This window comes from Furipterus horrens, unplaced genomic scaffold, assembly GCF_987537825.1.
Source record: "Furipterus horrens unplaced genomic scaffold, mFurHor1.1.pri manual_scaffold_1, whole genome shotgun sequence".
NCBI classification, from domain to species: domain Eukaryota; kingdom Metazoa; phylum Chordata; class Mammalia; order Chiroptera; family Furipteridae; genus Furipterus; species Furipterus horrens.
In genome coordinates, this window is record NW_028327171.1 from 92,685,245 (window position 1) to 92,704,211 (window position 18,967).

Below are 18,967 nucleotides of genomic sequence, written 5' to 3' on the forward strand. Positions count from 1 at the left end.
ATATTTAAAACTTTTCTCTTAAGTATTCCCAGGAGAGATGGTACTGAATAAACTTAAAGACTACCCTTAAGACTATTGATACAAATATTTATCATACTTTTTCATAGCTAGAGTTTCTTTATTTTATCTCTGGCTTCTTTTTCTACCAGTCTTTACTGTCCTACCCTCGTGTCAGATTCTCTATTTCCTCTTTGCTTAGAAACAGAAGTTGTCATGAAGGACCATGCAGCAATTGCACTGCTAGCAGTCTTTCTACAGACATACTAAACAATGGCCACATACATTATAGCACTATATAAATAGAAAGAAAAAAAAAAGGAAACAACATAAAAGCCTAGAATATGGAATGAATAAATCCCATTTCCAAACAAGGAAACCTTGAAAACAGAGTTAGAACTAAATGTATTGCTGCGTTAAGATATCAAAGACATAGTTTTAATTTTTTAAAAAGATGTCAAAGAGTATACCTAATAAAATCAATTTTGTGATTTATAAAAAGCATATATACATATGAAATTTTTATGGATACACTTTTTTTTCCCCAAAAGAAGATTTTTAATAGTGAATACCACTGGAGAAACAGAGGTTGAGAGAAGGACAGAGGAAGATATTTTTATTTTCATTTTTTACTTTCTAAACACTTTGAATTATTATTACATGTGCATATGTTACTTTAAAATGCATTTCTTAAAAAGAATTTATGTTTATCATTCTGTCCAAATGGTAACCACTAGCCACATGTCGCTACTGAACACTTGAACTATGGCAGATTTAGAACACTTCATTAACAAAGTTCAAAAGGTGAAGTTCCAAATATAAACTTTGGAAATAAAATACATGCAATATGATCAGCCATACATCACCCTTAACACATGACTGCATAATTCAGGCAAAATACAAATAAACATCCCAACACCTTACTAATCCCATTAAATTTTAGATTCAGAATGCTGTATGCCTGGAAGACCAGAACGGAATGGATTCAGACTTTAAAAGAGACTTTACAATTGAGCTGTGCTGAAAGCTGCCTTCACAAATGCCCAGATTTCCCACTGCCTCTTCTCAAAATCCCTAATAGCTCTAGTCTCAAATTTCCATTTGGATTCTGCTTCTTGAGTTTTCCTCAACTTAAACTTTCATATTTTTGTTCTTTGCTCAGCATTTGGCCTTGGCCCAGCCCAGGCTCCATTTTTTTACTGCACACCAAATCCTGATACACTCTCTGGTGTCTGGACAGGGCTCATGAAGAAATTTTCCTTGATTTCCACATGAACTAATCAGTTCTTATTAAGTCAAGTTAAAAAGTGCTATAGATTAAAGTCAGGTGGCTTCAAGTGCTACCTCTGGCCCCCATTAGTTATGTAATGGTGGGAAGCCCCTAAATTTCCTCATTTATAAAATGAGTGTTTCCAATAACCTGCCCAACAGGTTTATCATAAAGAATAAATGTGGCCCTGGTTGGTGTGGCTCAGTGGATTGAGTACCAGCTTGCGAACCAAAGGGTCACCAGTTCAATTCCCAGTCAGGGCACATGCCTGGGTTGTGGGCCAGGTCCCCAGTTGGGGACGAGCAAGAGGCAACCACACATTGATGCTTCTTTCCCTCTTTCTCCCTCCCTTTTCCTCCCTCTCTAAAAATAAATAAATAAAAATTAAAAAAAAAAAAGAAAAAAGAATGTGAGGGTACATTAAAAACTATAGAACCCTGCTTCTGCATTGTACTTGTCCTCTCTTTAAATATTACTTCTCCCAGAAGATTGTGCCTTTCAAAGCAGGAACTGTGCTTGGTAACTTCGAGTGCCCTCAACACACAACTCAGCAGCCTACAACTAAGAAGCCCCTAGAACTATTGCTGCTACTCTTGACTAAATGCCTCATTAATGTGTTGCTCAGGATAAAATGAAGGTGGGATAATTTCTCTCCCTAAAAACATTACCTAAACACAGTTAACACAGCACAGCTAACTTCTAAAACGAATGTCAACCGTGAACCTCGATAAAAACATTTTAAGAGTGGTAAAACTACTAGGATGTTAGAAACATAAACACACACTCCTCAAGGGTGGAGGGGCACGTGCTCTGTGATCACACCACTGTTAATAGCACTTACACATTACATTTTAGTTTACTTTGTGCCTATTCCCCACTCTGGATCGTGAAATCCTTGAAGACAGTTGTGACGCTTAGGATCTTGTTTTCAGGAACTGACACACAGAGTGTGATGCTTACTCACAGGACTAAATGAAACTAAAGAATTACTGGCTATCAAAGGCAGATATTAAAACATTCACTAACCCAAACACCTAATGACCACGCCAGATGGAAGATTATACTATTTGAGGTAAGTATCAGGGCAAAGAAATAAAGCTTTATAGTCAAGATGAAAAATGGGTTTTCCTAACTGCCAATGAAACCTTGACTTTTTCTCTTCAGATAAAAGCTAGTCCAACACGCACAACTTGCAGCTTACAGTGTTATTAAAACAAATTTCCATGGAGCAGACCCTGCCTGAAGACTAGGCAGATGCTTCAGCAAGCAGGTAAGCACAATAGCCCAGAAGGAAGGCAGTGGGAGAAAACATATCACATCAGTTTCTACTTTCTTTTATGTGTTATTCAGTCCACAGAAAAAAAAGCCCTCCTTAAAGAAAAAATATTCTTCCCATACAAGAGAATCCCCCACCCCATCAGGCTATCAGCAGATTGTTTTAGCAGAAACTTGCAGGTCAGGAGAGAGTGGGATGATATAATTAAAGGGCTGAAAGACAAACAAGAGAAATGCCAACCAAACATACTTAACCCAGCAAAGCTGTTCTTCAGAAATGGAGAAATAAAGAATTTACCAAACAAAGGAAAGCTCGGGGAATTCACTGCCACTAGACCTGCCTTACAAGAAATGCTAAAGTGAGCTGTCCAAACTGAAATGAAAGCACAGTAATTAGTAACCTGCAAAGTTAAAAACATAAAACTCACTGGTAAAAGTATATAGTCAAATTCAGAATACTTTAATACTCTAATGGTGTATAAATTGCTTAACTCTAAAAGACAAAAGTATTAAAATAAGTATAGCTACACTAATTTCTTAATGGATACACAATATAAAAACATATAAACTGTGAGATAAAAAACATAAAATGTGGGAGAAGTAGAGTAAATAAGTAGAGATTTTGTATGTAAAGTTAAATTATTGTAAGTTTAAAATAGACTATTATAACTACAAGATGTTTAGGTAAGCCTTATGGTAGCCCCAAAGCACGTGTCACAGACACACAAAAGATGAAGATTAACATTTTGTAGTGTTAAAGCGTAACACTACAGACAATTATCATACTACAAAGGAAGACAGCAAAAGAGAAAGAAATAAAGGAACTGTAAAACAGCCAGAAAACAGTAAGAGGACAATATTAAGTTCTTACCTCTCAAAATTGCTTTACTGTAAGTGAATTAAATTCTCCAATAAAAAGACATAAAGTAGCTGATGGATAAAAACAAGACCCAACTATATGCTGTCTATAAGAGATTCACTTCAGTTTCAAGTACATACATAAACGCAAAGTAAAGGGATAGGGAAAGATAGTCCATGCAAATGAAAACCAAGAGTTATACTTATGCCAGACAAAATATACTTTAACTGAAAGACTGTAACAGGAAACAAAGAAGACTATTATATAATGAAAAAAGGATCAGTTCATCTAACACCACAGCATCTCAAAGTATGGAAGCAAATATTAACAGATCTAAAAGCAGAAATAAAGAGCATGCCAATAATAGTAGGGGACTTCACTGTCTCACTTTCAATAATGGGTACATCCTAAGCAAGAAAATCAAAAAAGACATAATGGATAAGAACCATCTTTAGGTCAAATGAATCTAACACACATTCACACAATATTTCATCCAATAGTAGCAGAAGATATATTCTTCTCAAATGCACACGGAACATTTCCAGGATAGATCACTGGACTGGTCACAAGCCTTAACAAATTTACAAAGACTTAAATCATATCAAGCATATTTTCTGAAAATACAGTATAAAACTATAAATTATTCACAGGAGAAAAGCTGGAAAATTCACAAATATGTGGAAATTAAACAACATAGTCTTGAACAACTGATGGATCAAAGAAGAAATCAAAAGAGAATTTTTAAGATATATTGAGATAAATGAAAATGGAAAAAGCATACCAAAACTTATCAGATGAAAGAAGGAAGTTCATAGTGATAAACATCTACATAAAAAAACAGAAAGACCTCAAATAAACAACCTAACTTTACACTGCAAGGAACTAAAATAAGAACAAAGCAAGCCCAAAGTTAGCAGAAGGAAGAGATTAACAAAAACAAAGCAGAAATAAATGAAACAGAGACTAGAAAAAACAACAATGAAACTAAGAGCTGCTTTGTGAAAAAATAAACAAAACTGACAAACCCTTAACAACATTAACTAGAAAAGAGCAAAGAATAAAGAAAATCAAAAATGAAAGAGGAAATGTTACAACTGTTACCACAGAAGTACAAAGAATAACAAGTGACTATGAACAATTAAATGTCCTCAAATTGCATTACCTCCAAGAAATGGGAAGACTTCTAAAAACATACAAACTTCCGAAACTAAATTATGAAGAAACAGAAAATCTGAAAAACCTGTAACTAGTAAGGAGATTAAATCAGTAATTTAAAATCTTCAAATAAAGAAAAATCCAAGACCAGATGGTGTCACTGGTGAACTCTAGCAAACACTTAAAGAATAATTAATAATATCCTTCTCAAATTCTTCAAAAAATTGAAGAGGAGAACACACTTTTAAATTCGTTTTACAAGGCTGGCATTACCTTAATACCAAAACCAGATAAGGATAATACACAAAAAGAAATGTACAGGCCAATACCACTGATGAACATAGATGTAAAAATCCTACAAAATACAAGCAAATCAAATTCAACAGCATAATAAAAGGATCGTGCACCATGATCAAGTGGGATTTATCCCTGGATGCAAGGATGGTTCAACATACACAACATACTATATTAATGGAGGAAAGAATAAAAATCATATGATTATCTCAACAGGTGCAAAAAGAACATCTGAAAAAACTGAACATCCTTTCATGATAAAAAATCTCTCAACAAATTGTATACATATAGAACATAATAAAGGCCATGTATGACAAGCCCATAGCCAATGTCATACTTCATGGCAAAAAGTTAAAAGCTTTTCTTCAAGATAAAGAGAAGAGAAGGGTGCCCATTCTTGACACTTCTAATTAACATAGTACTGAAAGATGTAGCTTGAACAATTAAGTATGAAAAAAAAGGGGGGGGGCTTTGGAAAAATAAGTAAAACTCTGTTTGCACATGAAATATCATACAGGGATATTCTGAAGATTCTACAAAAAAGTGGTAGAACTAATCAATGCATTCAGTAAAATTGCAGGATACAAAATTGTGTCAACATACAAAATTCAGTTGCATTTTTATACACTAACAACAAGCTATTTGAAAGAAAAATTAAGAAAGCAATCTCATAAAATAGAATACAATGCAAAGGGTTAAATTTATCCAAGTAGGTGAGAGACCTCTACACTGAAAACTCTTAAGACACTGATGAAAGAAATTGAAGACAACACGAATAAATGGAAAACTATCCTGTAATTGGACTATAAGAATTAATAATTTTAAATGTCCATACTACATAAAATAATCTATAGATTCAATTCAATTCAATCCCTGTGAAAATTTATATGGAATTTTTTGGAGAAGTAGAAAAAAAAATCCTAAAATTCATATGTAACCACAAATGAGCTTGAACAGCCAAAGCTATCTTGAAGAACTGTAGAGGTGGATGCATCATACTCTCTGATTTCAAGCTGTATTATAAAACTATAGTACCAAAACAGTATGAGATTTGCAAATAAAAAAAAGAAAGAAAAATACATAGACTGTGGAACAGAATAGAAAGTCTAGAAATAAACCCACACATTTAAAGAAAAGAAAACCAGAATTATCTTCTGGAGGGCAAACCCCTTGTAGTACATGCTTTCCCCACTAAGTGAGCGTTCTGAGAACACATCTGTATCAGTGTACCAGCTGATGTTGTGAGAGGCTGCATTCGGATTTAGTGCATGTTTTTAAGGCTCTTTCAACATGGTTGCCCATTCCATAATGGGTGATTTATAAATGCAACTACCCACACCGTGCTAAGTGTTCAGCAGTTCTTGAGCAAAAATGGCATGACCCCAATCCTTATTTTCCATATCTAGCCCCCCCCAGTGATTTTTCTTTGTTGCCCTGGACGAAAAAAGTCCTCAAATGGAAACATTTTGCCAATGTGGAAGAGGTGAAACAAAAAACAGTAGAAGCACTAAAAGGCATCAAAATCAACAAATTCCAAAACAGTTTTTAGTGGAAAAAATGTCTCAATAGGTGTATTGCATCAAATGGAAAGTACTTTGAAGGTGACTGAAGTTTAAACATGTAAGAATAAATACACAATTTTTTATAAGTAAATTCCAGGGTTTTTGGGTCCCCTCTCATATGGTCAACTAATCTTTGACAAGGATATCAAGAACACACAATGGGAAAAGATAGTCTCTTCAATAAATGGTGTTGGGAAAAATGGATATTCACATGCAAAAGAAGGAAACTGAACACCTTGATGAAATTAAAACACCATATCTTATGCCACTTACAAAAATTAATGAGTAAAAAACATAAATGTAAAACCTGAAACCATAAAACTCCTAGAAGAAAGCATAGGAAAAACACTCCTTGACATTAGTCTGGAGATGATTTTTGGATACGACACCAAAACACATAATTACATGCCTCTGGTTCTATTTTGCTCATTTGTTTGTGTTGTTCATTAGTTTCCTATATTAGGTGATATCATACGGTATTTGTCTTTCACTACCTGGCTTATTTCACTAAGCCTAATATAGACTAACAGTGACCAAGGGGGAGAGGGGAGGAGGAAAAGGAGGGAAAAGAAGGGGAAGGGTCTAATCAAGGAACTAGTATAAAGGACCCATGGACATGGACAACAGGGTGGGAATTGACTGTGGGAGGACAGGGTAGGGGAAAGCAATGGGGGAAAAATGGGTCAACTGTAACAGAAAAACAATAAATAAATTAAAAAAATATATAATACATTATATAATAGAATATAATTTAAAAGTCAAAAACCACACAATTAACAAAAAGAAAACCAAAACAAAAAGTGGGACTACATAAAATTTAAAACTTCTGCAGAGCAAAAGAAACAATCAACAAAATGAAAGGACAAAATACAGAAAAGGAAAAAATATTTTAAAACTAAATATCTGATAAAGGTTAACAACTAAAATATATAGGAATTTACATAACTCTATAGCAAAAAAAAAAAAAAAAAAAAAAAACAAACAAAAAAAATGAAACCTCTAATTAATAATGGGCGAAGAACCTAAATAAACAGTTTTCCAAAAATCCATACAAGTGTCCATCAGGTGCATGAAAGGGTGTTAAACATCATTAACCAACAAGGAAATGCAAATCAAAACCACAATGGGATTTCACCTCATTAGCAAAAAGAGAAGAGAGAGTGTTGGCAAAGATGAAGAATAAAGGGAAACCTTGCACACTGCTTGTGGGAAAGTAAATTAGTACAACCATTATGGAACACAGTATGAAGATGCCTCAAAAAATTAAAAATAGGACAACTATATGCTCCAGAGAAAGAGAGTAGAATGGTGGTTGCCAGCAGCTTTGGGGAAGCGGAAATGGGGAGATATTGGTCAGATGACACAAACCCGCAGTTATAAGATGAATAAGTTCTGGGGAGCTAATGTATGGCATGATGACTAGTTAAGAAGACTGAATTTTATACTTGAAATTTGCTTACAGGGTAGATCTTAAGCATTCTCACCCACACATACAAAAAGGTAAATATGTTGATTAATTTGATTGTGGCAGACATTTCACAGTGTGTATCAAATCATCATGTTGAACACTTTTAATATATACAATTTTTTGTCAATTATACTCCAGGAAAGCTAACAAAAATTCTTGTCTATCCTACGCTTGCAAGACACAGTAAAAGTAGTAATAATTTACCATATCAGATTGGCACTGACTAATAGAATCAATTAATACCTATAATTATGGATATTTTAAATATATGGTTTTAATAACTCATGTTTCCATTAATGTGTCTTAATGAAGGCTTTAAAATTGCCCTTTCATCCAGAAGTCAAGAGCAAAGAAGTGAAATTTCAAAACTTGACAAAGTAATTGATTTTTAAAATATACCTTAAATATTTACACTATGAGCAGCTATGAAAATAACCCAGAATTTTATAATTCCAAAACTGTACTATTTCAATGTCCTCAAGGAATTTTGATTTTAAAATTTTTTAATTCTGATTTAAAATTTTGTAAACAGGAAAAGCTGCAAGCAGACAGAAACATTTCAAATTATTAAAGAAGACATATCTTGAGAATTTGTTTGAATAATCAACAAGCTTGTTAAATTAATAGAAAAATCAGGGATTAATGCACACAGAATTAAAATCCTAATTTCTAGAACAATTATCTGAGAAAAACTGTAAATTTAATTTACTGCTAGCTGTGCATGGAGTATTTAATTTAGAATATTTCTAAAACAATGTAAAATATTACAATAACTTACTAAAATTTTTTCAAAAACCAATAACTAAAAAAGAAGTTTACACTGATTTTGCCTCAGAAAATAGGAGAAATGTAACTCCCTCCTAGGTATCAGTTTCATATCTGTTCATGGAATGTACAATGACATTCAGGAAGTCAATTACCCAAAGGGAAAATAATAAAATTTGGTAATAAACTACTAAATCTAGGCTCTGATAGTTTCAATCAAAATAAGGAAGCCTATAACAGTTTATGGAATCACTGCACCAGGAAAATAACAAACTAGAGAAGGTATTTAAATTGGGTTCCTGGCTTCAGGTAGTTCTGCATCTAAATAGATTATTATAATCTATTTTTAAAGATCTCCTGAGCTAGAAATTATACATCCATTCTCAGGCAACTCTAAGTCATGCCTCCTCCACCGCTGAATATTGCCATGTTTGTCATTACCCTCTCATTTTTAGATAAGCCAGAACATTCATCTCTGCCTAAGCCGATCCATGCTGTGATCATTCATTATCTATGTTCTCAATAAGAGTTTCTGGGTTAGGAATGGCAAACTGGTTCCAAGTGATGTGACGATTCCAATCAGCTGGTGGTGAGGCCTGTACACTCCTGAGAAGGCTCAGGAGACCAATCGCCTCTTATCAGGAAGAGCTGCCATGATGACTTGGAGTCTGTGGTGCACGTGAGATGAGAGAGGCCCAAAGCACTCTACTTCAATTCAAGGAAAGCAAGGCAAGCTGTCTTCAGTGGTGGTGAAGCCGCTTACAGCCCCATGCCTTCTCTTGGCTCCGGGGTGTGGCAGAGGGCAGCTGGGCCAGTCTCGCTTTCTGGGGACAGTCAATGGAAGAAGTAGGTGGCAGCTGTGGTCAGAGTGTCTTCACTTCTCCACTCTTATCATGAGCACAGCAAGCTCCACAGCAAAACTCCAGGAATCTGCTGAGTTGCTCCAACTTGCTCTAGGCATCTCATTACTTTACCTGCCAATGTAGCATCATTTTCTCTTGTTCCGTAGCAGAGGTTTCCCATGTGAATCTCTTTACTGCAAAATAATTTCCAAACTACCACCCCTCAGCCTGAGAAAATGCATGATGACAAAAAAAAAAAAAAAACATAAACAAACTATAAACTGAATAACACTTTTATGCAACTTTGCATTTTAATACCCACAATTACATCTATATATGCTTGAAAAACAGTAGAGTATATATGTACGAACCATGACATTTCAGAGAATAATTGGTAGACAGGGATTCAAGGACTTGTAGCCATACTCTGAGGTCCCCTGGGGCTTCCTGGCTCCCAGTTCAGAACCACATTCTATGCAGTGGAGACTAGCAGAGAGTGGGTTTGAGGCCTCATGATGACAAACCTTCAAAAAGAAAACTGAGGAGAATGAGTTTTCTTCTGAATCTCCCCTCAGGAAGAAATAACTTTCAGTTTCTCTTTTTAGGTTGTATTTTTAGTTAGTCATTGTCACTGGTTTCCTTTGGACACACTCCAGTTTTTCTAATTCTCTCTGCAATGTGGATATCAAAATTAAACATGATAATCTAATCTGAGGCATATTCATAAAGAGTTCTGTGTTATTGTGGGCAACAGCCTCACCAATGACTTGTGTCCCCCCGGTTCTTGGGTTAACATAGTTGATCTCTCGACCAGGACTCTCCTTACTTTGCTCACACATACACAAAGCTCACTGACTGACCTTATGTTCTTAAGAGTCAAAGATATTTTTTGTTGTTGTTAATACAATTTATATTTAATGTTAATTGCATTGTTTTAAATTCAGAGTAATTAAATATAACTTATCTTCTTTACCGAGATAGACATAAGCAGACTAATAAGGAGAGTTTTGAGGTCTTGCTTCTTGTAAGGCAAGGAAAAATCAAACCAAGATTCAAAGTGTATTTAATTCCAGACAACAAAAGGGCACTAAACTTTTTAGTATTTTATTTGCAATATAGGTGGGTAAGATCCTCCGAGGTATTTTAGCAAGAAACTCCATTGTAGACATGAAAAATGTCATTATCATGATAATAGTACAAGTGTAGTCAGAAAGAAAAGGAAGTGTAAGTGCTGTCAATGGTGATAATTTCAATTACCAGGTAAAAGCAGTGCAAATGAATAGAATCAAAGAAGGTGATCTCTTTAAACAGAAGTCAATCCAACCAATGAACTCCTAAACCATCCTGCTGTTTGCAGGGAGCTGGCCTAAGTAACAATTTTAAACAGAGTATATATTTATGCCATCTAAATCAGGCAAAATGTCTATGCTATTTTTAAAATTTTTATTTCTAATTCCTCTCACATCAAGCATTCATCCAATGCAATTTACTTAGCAGTACTGTTGCATCTGTCAAATAGTAAAATTACCAATGGAAGTGGGTAACCAAATAGTAGATGAAAGGAAGTTTTTCTTTATATAAATATTAGAGTCCGTAAGTGATGAAATCTGATAGAAACAGAATATAAAGTTTTAGAACTCCTCAGGGATCTGAGCATTCATCATTAACTGTTAATATAATTACAAAAGAGGCAATTGAACAATATAGGCCTCCCCATGGAAAAACATGCTATTACCTATGAAGCATCTTGACAAAAAAATAAATCTGAATTTGGTCAAATTGCTGGATTCTACAAATCTACAGAAAAATGAATAGAATAGAAGAATATGTAAAACTATACCACATGATACAGTGAGAAAAACTAAGACTATAGAAACTACAAGACAACCAAAGCAGTTCTTCCTACAAATAAATTGCAAGAAAAAAAATGAGAGAGAAAGGAAAATATGGGGATGGATGAGAAAGGCTATAAATTATATAATAACAGGAAATCATTAGAAATGTAAACAATAAACTAGATATTTTATGTTAAGGAAGCATTAATATTATTATGTATAATATTTATGCCATGGTTATATTTTTAAAGTTTTTCTTTTGTAAGTATATGCTAAAATACATATAGATATAATTATATAGTTTCTCAAATGTTCTCATTAATTAAGTGGTGGGGAACAGGTGGAAATATGGATGAAACCAAGTGCCCAGGAATTGATCATTATTGAGGCTGGATGATGGGTTTATGGGTTTCATTATAATGTTCTTTGTAATTCTTTGTAATTCTGCCTAATTTTGCAATTTCACACATATATTTCCCATATATATGCGACAAAATACCACACAGTGGGTGACTTAAACATAAGAAATTTGTTTTTGCACAGTTCAGAAGGCTGGAAGCCCAAGATCAAGGTGTCCACGGGTTTGGTTTATTGTGAGGCCTCTCTCCTTGGCTTCCAGATGGCCACATTTTTGCTTTGTCATCACAGGGTCTCTTCTCTGTGCTCTCTCATCCGTGGTGTATTTTTTTGTATCCAAATTTCTTTTTCTTACAAGAATACCAGTTAAATTGCATTGGGCCCACTCTAATGGCCTCATGTAAACTTAATTACCTCCTTAAAGGTCCTGTCTCCAAAAAGAATCACATTCTGAGTACTGAGTGGTTGGACTAAAACATATAATCCAGGAAGACACAATTCAGCCCATAACACCATAATAAAATATTTAAAACCAAAACAAAACAGCCCTGGCTGAGTGGCTCAGGTTGGTTAGAGCATCGTCCCGTACACCAAAAGCCTGTGGGTTCAATTCTCAGTCAGGGCACATACCAAGGTTACAGGTTCTCTCTCTCTCTGTCTCCCTTCCTCTCTCTATAGCAATAAGCATATCCTCAGGTGAGGATAAAAATAAATAAATAAAATATTAAAAAACAATATTTTAAAAATAAAGTAGCATACATAAAATTCATAACTAATAAGAAATAAATATGAATTGTTTCTTGGCCTATATCTTCATGTAAACTTGTCTCATAGTCTCACCTTTTAATATTTTACATAGGCCTTCTTACTCAATGTATATCCTTAGGGGTGACGTTGTATCTCATTTTTTTGTAGTAGCTTTCTAAGAACTTAGATACTAAAGTAAACAAAATTTTGCTGTGAGCAGTTAGATACATCAAGCTGTTAAGAGTGTTATGAACTGAATGTTCTCCTTCGAAATTCATATGTTGAAACTTAACTCTCAGTTTGATGGTATTTGGACATGGGGCCTTTGGGAGGTAATTAGGTCAAAAGAGTGGAGCTCTCTTGAATGGATTAATGCCTTATAAGAAGAGGCCAGAAAGCTAGCTCACTCTCTTTCCACAATAGGATACAATAAGGTATCAACTATCTGTGAACCAAAAGAGAGCTCTCACCAGGATGCAACAATGCCGGCACCCTGATCTTGGACTTCTAGCCTCCAGAACTGTGAGAAGTAAATTTATGTTGTTCATAAACTACCAGTTCATGGTATTTTGTTATAGCAGCCCAATCTAAGACATAAAGCACTGTTTACTTTTAAAGGAACTATTCATCTAGCAAATATTATCCTTCACCTTCAAAATTATATACAAACTGAGAAATTGATATGAGTTAGGTAATAGCATAAGTAGGAAAATTTGTAATTGGTTAATTGTCCTCACCCAGTGGAGGGCTAGTGTTTGATTTCCCTGATCCTATGAAATAGGATTTAAGTGAAATCATAGAGAAAATAGTGGCCAAACTTAACATCTCTGGGAAACTAGCACATTAGTTGGAAATCAACATTAAATTTCCCAAAAGGTCCCGACAACTTGAAAACGTGGGCCCAATAAGGTGATAAAATTTAGTAGAATAAATGTATGATTCTATAGGGTCCAAAAATATCATAAAAATACAAGATAAGTATGACTTAACAAGAATACATTTTATTAAAAATTTTAATTGGTAATAAAGACACTGAGGGTCAATACTGTGCTTATTGAGAGTTAATATATTAGGCGTTATCAATAGGAGTATAACTTCTTAAGAGAAAGAGATGATCATCCCATTTTATTCAATTTTTTCTGGGTTTCATTTGGAATTTTTGTTTCTAGGTGACATACTTTATAATATTAAATTGGTGAATATATTTAATGCCATGTTAAATGAAAAGTAGCAATAAAATTGGAAATGTTAGGATAAAACAAGGTTAGAGAGACACAGAACACTTGTCTTCAAATATCTAGAGGGCTGTCATTTAAAAAGGCTTTAGGCCAATCATTTATGGCCCCTAGGAGGAAGAATTAAATTGGTCTGGCTAACTCCTCCTCACACTTTAGGAAATACCACTTCTTCAGGGAGGCCCGCTCTGGCCTCTATAGATTGTGAGCTCCTGATCACGGGCTTCCTTTGCACTCATTCTTCCCTGTTGGTCACCAATCCTATTTCTAATTGCCAAATCATATTGGCTCTGCTGGACTGTAAATTCCCAGAGAGGGTGGACCATGTCTGATTTGTTAATCCTATGACACTTCGTGCCAAGCACAAAGGTGAATGAATGAAAGAATATATGAGAAATAGATTTGACTTTAATATGACAGTGTATTTTTTAATACAGTGTGTAGACATTCACAGGCTTCCCCAAGAAGTAGCAATTTTTATTTGATGGGAGGTCCTCACTCAGGCCATTTTAAATGGCAATCCACTTGCTTAGGGCAGAAGTGGGTGACAGGGGACAAAGCATGGGAGGGGGTGACTGGATTAAATGATTTTTAGTCTCCTTGCCAACCTGAGGTCTTATAATTTGAATTCTGCTTGGAAAGGTTATATTTATTGTATCATAGACTTCTTTTTAGTATATCAGCCATATTCTGATACATTCTGGAAAAGTTTAGTAATAAATCTCTATGTATTTGCTTCTGTGCAATCTCAAATGTCATTTGATGTTTCTCTCTATCTTTCACTTCTCCTTCTCTCTATACTCCAATAAGCTGATGATTAACATTTACATTTTACTGTAAGGATGCATAAAACTTCAGAAAACACAGAAGCAGAGAGTAAGGTGAGGTCAGACTCAGAGACAAGGAAAGAATTTGAGATTCTTAGCATCAGTTGTGCCAAAAGGAAATGCAGATTTGATAAATGACACAAAGTCATTACCTCTCCCTTTCTGCCAATTCAATTTTTTTACAAGGGCCCTATTTTCCATAGAAACAGATCAGATTTACAGCAAATACAAAGACTGAATCTTTTATTTATAAGGCAAAAAAACCTACCCAACATACTTTTCATTAAAATTGCGTGTCCTGGAATACTGGCTTTCTGAGTATTAGGCAAGCATTTCCCAACATTTTGGCTGTTCCTGTGGGAATTAATAAGCAAAGACCTTGAAGGTTAATGTCCTCTGCTCAATTCCTGAGACTACCAGTTCTGACCTTGGTGGCTTGATTCAGTTTGATAATGAAGTTTTGGGATGAAGTTGTGAGAGGTCTGAACAAACACACATGCTCACTACCCTTTTTCCACTCTGCCTTCCTTCTAGGGCAACATCTTTTGTGAGCCTGAAATCAACTCACAGGCAATTATGGAATTGAGAAAAATATGTTATTAATAAGTAATAATTAAAATACAAATGTAACATTTATTTTGAATCTTATTACATCCATTGAGAAGGTTTTGAAAAAATTATTAGGTAGATAAAATAGGGATAGGGAGTTACATAGGGAGTAGGTAAGACTGCCACGGGATACCCTTGAGTAGAGAGTGTAAAAGCTGGGAGGGAGTCATACACTGGCCAAGGAGCTTCAAGAAACCTCCCCCCACACACAGGACTGAGTACGGCTGTCCTGAACAAGTGTGAACTAGATGGAGATAATGCTTGTCTCCTTTAAATTTAATGTCTAACTCTTTCTGAAGACTTAATTTCTTATTCTAAGGATGAGGAAACAAGACAGAGGTTACAGAGAAAATATAAGGAGAAGTTACACAATTTTCAAACCCTTAACATTTCCTTCTGTACCATATAAAGCTGCCATTTAAAGACCAGAAAGTAGGTGTTTGTGAGTTTTACTTCACTCTGTGTATTCTTATGCTTTCTACAACTTTCAACAAACCCTGTCCAATAATGTGGTCATTCCTACATTTAGAATAACAACTTCAAACATGTCTGAGAAAAAAACTACATGTGAAAAAAATATGCCTATGCCAAGCAAAATTACATGGTTGTATTCTTTAGACCAGTGCTTCTCAAACTCTAATGAGCATACAGATCACCTGGAGATCTTACTAACATGGAGATTTTAATCCAGCAGGTATTGGGTGGGGCCTGCCATTCTGCATTTCTAACAAGTTCTCAGCTAGGGATGCTGCTCCACAGACCACACATTGAACAGGTGTTAGACCAAGACATGAAAACCCAGCTTTGGCAGGAGATCTGTGCCCTCAACTTCATTCTCACTTTTATTTTTTTCCCCAGAGTTCCTGCACTATTTCCTGTCTCACTGGCATGAGAAAATCTGAGGACTGAGCGTATATAAAAGAAAAGAAAATATTCTAAGATTTCAACCTCAAGTGGAGCAATAAGATTTTAAGTTGTCTCAAGGGTAGAGCCATATTTTTTGATATGCATGAATTATACATACTTCATACAAATAATTGAACAAATACACAGTAGCCTGTGTATTTCTTTCCTTAAATGAAGCCCTATGTCTGCATAGGTTACAGAAAATTTATTTAATTAGTTCACAGCATTCCATCTCATTGTTCAGGTATCTCTGGAGAGTGAGGTGATCTGAATAATTCATATTTTCCAGAAAACTGAGGTTTATCTTTTTAAGTTTCCAAATATATTTATTTTAGTGATTTTTAATCAAAGTCTTTCTGGAATTAACATATTCAAGACAAAGTTTAAAAATGGGTCAACAATGATTACTCTATAGCATGATAGAACAATGCTATAGGAACTGCTCAGGCCTAGATGGGCTGAGTGCTCTTACACAGTAGAGTCTTAGATGCCCTTTCAGGGTTTCTCAGCCTATCTGGAGCAAACTTCTGCTTCCTTCTTCCATGATCAGCTGCCACTTCATACTGCTCTCTGAGTGCCCTCCAGTTACAATTTTAATCTGCTGCTTTATTTTTTTGCCTAATATTCTGGGAATATTCTGAGACTGGCTCTTTTATTGCTTCTAGAGAGAGAAGAGAGGGAAAAACAGGGAGAGAAACATCAGTCCGTTGTCTCCTGCACGCACCCCGAGTGGGGACCAAACCCACAACCCAGGCATGTGCCCTGACTGAGAATCAAACCCACGACCTTTTCGGTTTGCAGGGCTCCCTCATGTTTTTCATGCAGGAGCTCTCTTCCAGGGCTTTGGGCTAGTGGTTACCTGAATTGGTGCAATCATTTTGGCTAAAAGAAATCATCCAAGTTGATCCCCTTAAAGCACCTTTTACTATGACTATTGAATACTCACTGATCCCAGTGTCCTTACAGTACTGGACCAAGAATTGTCCCATGACTTTTAGTAGATGATTATATTCTCGGACATTGAGAAACTCCTGCTTATTGTGTGATGGTTCCATGATCTCCAAGGGTATATTAGCAATTCCAACCACGCCTGCACCAAGTCTAGGGGAATAAATATACATATAAATTTTGTGAAATTTAGCAAAGGAAAGAAAGAAAAAGCAAATATACCTGTTATTATGAAATCTTTTATTTTTTCAAAAGTAAATTTGTTCATTTGGTCTGAACCATGTAAAAGTTTAACAAATTATTTTACAAGTGTGTTTTGTTCCATAAATCTATGATGATCCCAGGTACGCTTAGGCTTTAGAACATCATCACGGGATTAATATGCCCCCTTTTCCAAACCTATCACCTTATACGAGGAGTTAGGGTAGGTGGGAAGAGAAGGTCTCTTAGCTTTAAACACCACTAACAATGCCTTGCTGCAAGAAACTGACATGGTCCTCCGAATGAAACTGGTCAGAGAGTCACTGTCTTCATCCTCATTTTATCTGTCAAGCTAGATTTCTCCTCATCACTGCAAAGGTCCCTGGGGTGCTCAATGAACTCTACTATGGGAACATAAGGGTTGGATTATTCCTGAGAGTAACAGGAATCTGCCTGTTAGCCTGATGGAGAAACTATTTCTTCCCATATTTTTAGCAGCTCGTGATATGTGTACAATAACTAGGATAGTCTACTTAGAGACATACTCTTGTCTCTTAACTCTTCAGGGCAATCCATTGCCCTTGGAATGGCATACAAATCAAGCCTTCCCAATTTGGGGCCCCTGCCTACCAAGTTTTTTATCACTTTCCCCTCCTACCCTGTTCTCCCTTCACTCTTCATTCTGTTAAGTCCAAATTAGGGCATCATCTCTCCCAGGAAGCCTGATTGGTTTGGTTTATTGACCCTTCTAAATGGTCTTTTTGCACCTATGTTTGCCTCTCGCATATTCTCATTCATTTATTCATTCATTCATTCCAGCTGAGCACCTGGCCCTATTCCAGAAACTAGGAATATAGTAATGAACAGAAAGACAATATTTCTGTTTATGAGGCTTCTCTTCTATTGAAGGGTGACAAAGCATGATGCCAGTGAATGGGTAAATGTACAAGATCATTTCAGATGGTGATAAGATGAAGAAAATAAATCAAGTGCTGTAATATGTAAAATGTGACAGATATGTGGGGGTGGGGTCACGGCAGGGGCTAATTTTATTTAGACAGTCCAGGAAGACTTTCGTGGGAGGGGTCTTTAGAGCTGGTGCCTCTGTGGCATGCCAGGACCAGCAGTATGACCTAAAGGCAGAAGGTTCTAGGCAGAGGAAGTAGCAAGTGCCAAGGCCATAAGGTAGGAACAAACTTAGGATGTCTGAGGAACAGGAGCCTGCTGGTATGATGGCAATGCAGTGAGAGGGTGGGTACGGGCAGGGCGCAGGGTGTCACAGAGCCGAGCCAAGACCAGGTCACTGGGAGATCATGGTAACTAGTTCTATTCTACATGCATTGGGGTTTTAAGCAAGACAGTAAACTAGTTTATGTTTTAAAAGATCATTCTTGCTGTGTCCACACAATATGAAAATATGTATGTATACACTCGTCCCTTTCACCAGACTGTAAGTTCCTTAGCAAATCATAACAGGTCTTCACTATCTTGTCCACAGAGTTTAGTACAATGCTTGGCATGCATGATATTCCAATATAAGTGCTTTTCAAGTGCACATATGAATGAATTGTTAATTCTTTGAGAGTGAGGAAGCAAGATGAAAATATTTCCCCTGAGCCATTCCACTGATCACAGTTGTCTTGTCTGACCTTCTGCTTTCCTATAATCCCTTCTCTGGACTCTACAAAATTCATGAAAGCAGCAGGTAGAGTTTTAGACCATTGGGAAAGCACCAGAATGTCTTACTCTGGAATTCAAATAGTCTGGAGAGCGTTAAAAATGTATGCTCATGCAGGTAACTGGCAAGAACTCATA

At 35.8% G+C, this 18,967-nt stretch overlaps 1 protein-coding gene across 1 annotated transcript in view; it reads right to left on the reverse strand.

Annotated features, from left to right (window-relative positions):
* The window catches only part of MORC1 (MORC family CW-type zinc finger 1), a 151,935-nt gene that overhangs the window by 66,090 nt on the left and 66,878 nt on the right, over positions 1–18,967 (reverse strand). Inside the window, 1 exon segment of the mRNA XM_090286818.1 lies at positions 16,950–17,104. Within this exon segment, the coding sequence (XP_090142944.1) occupies positions 16,950–17,104 (155 nt within the window).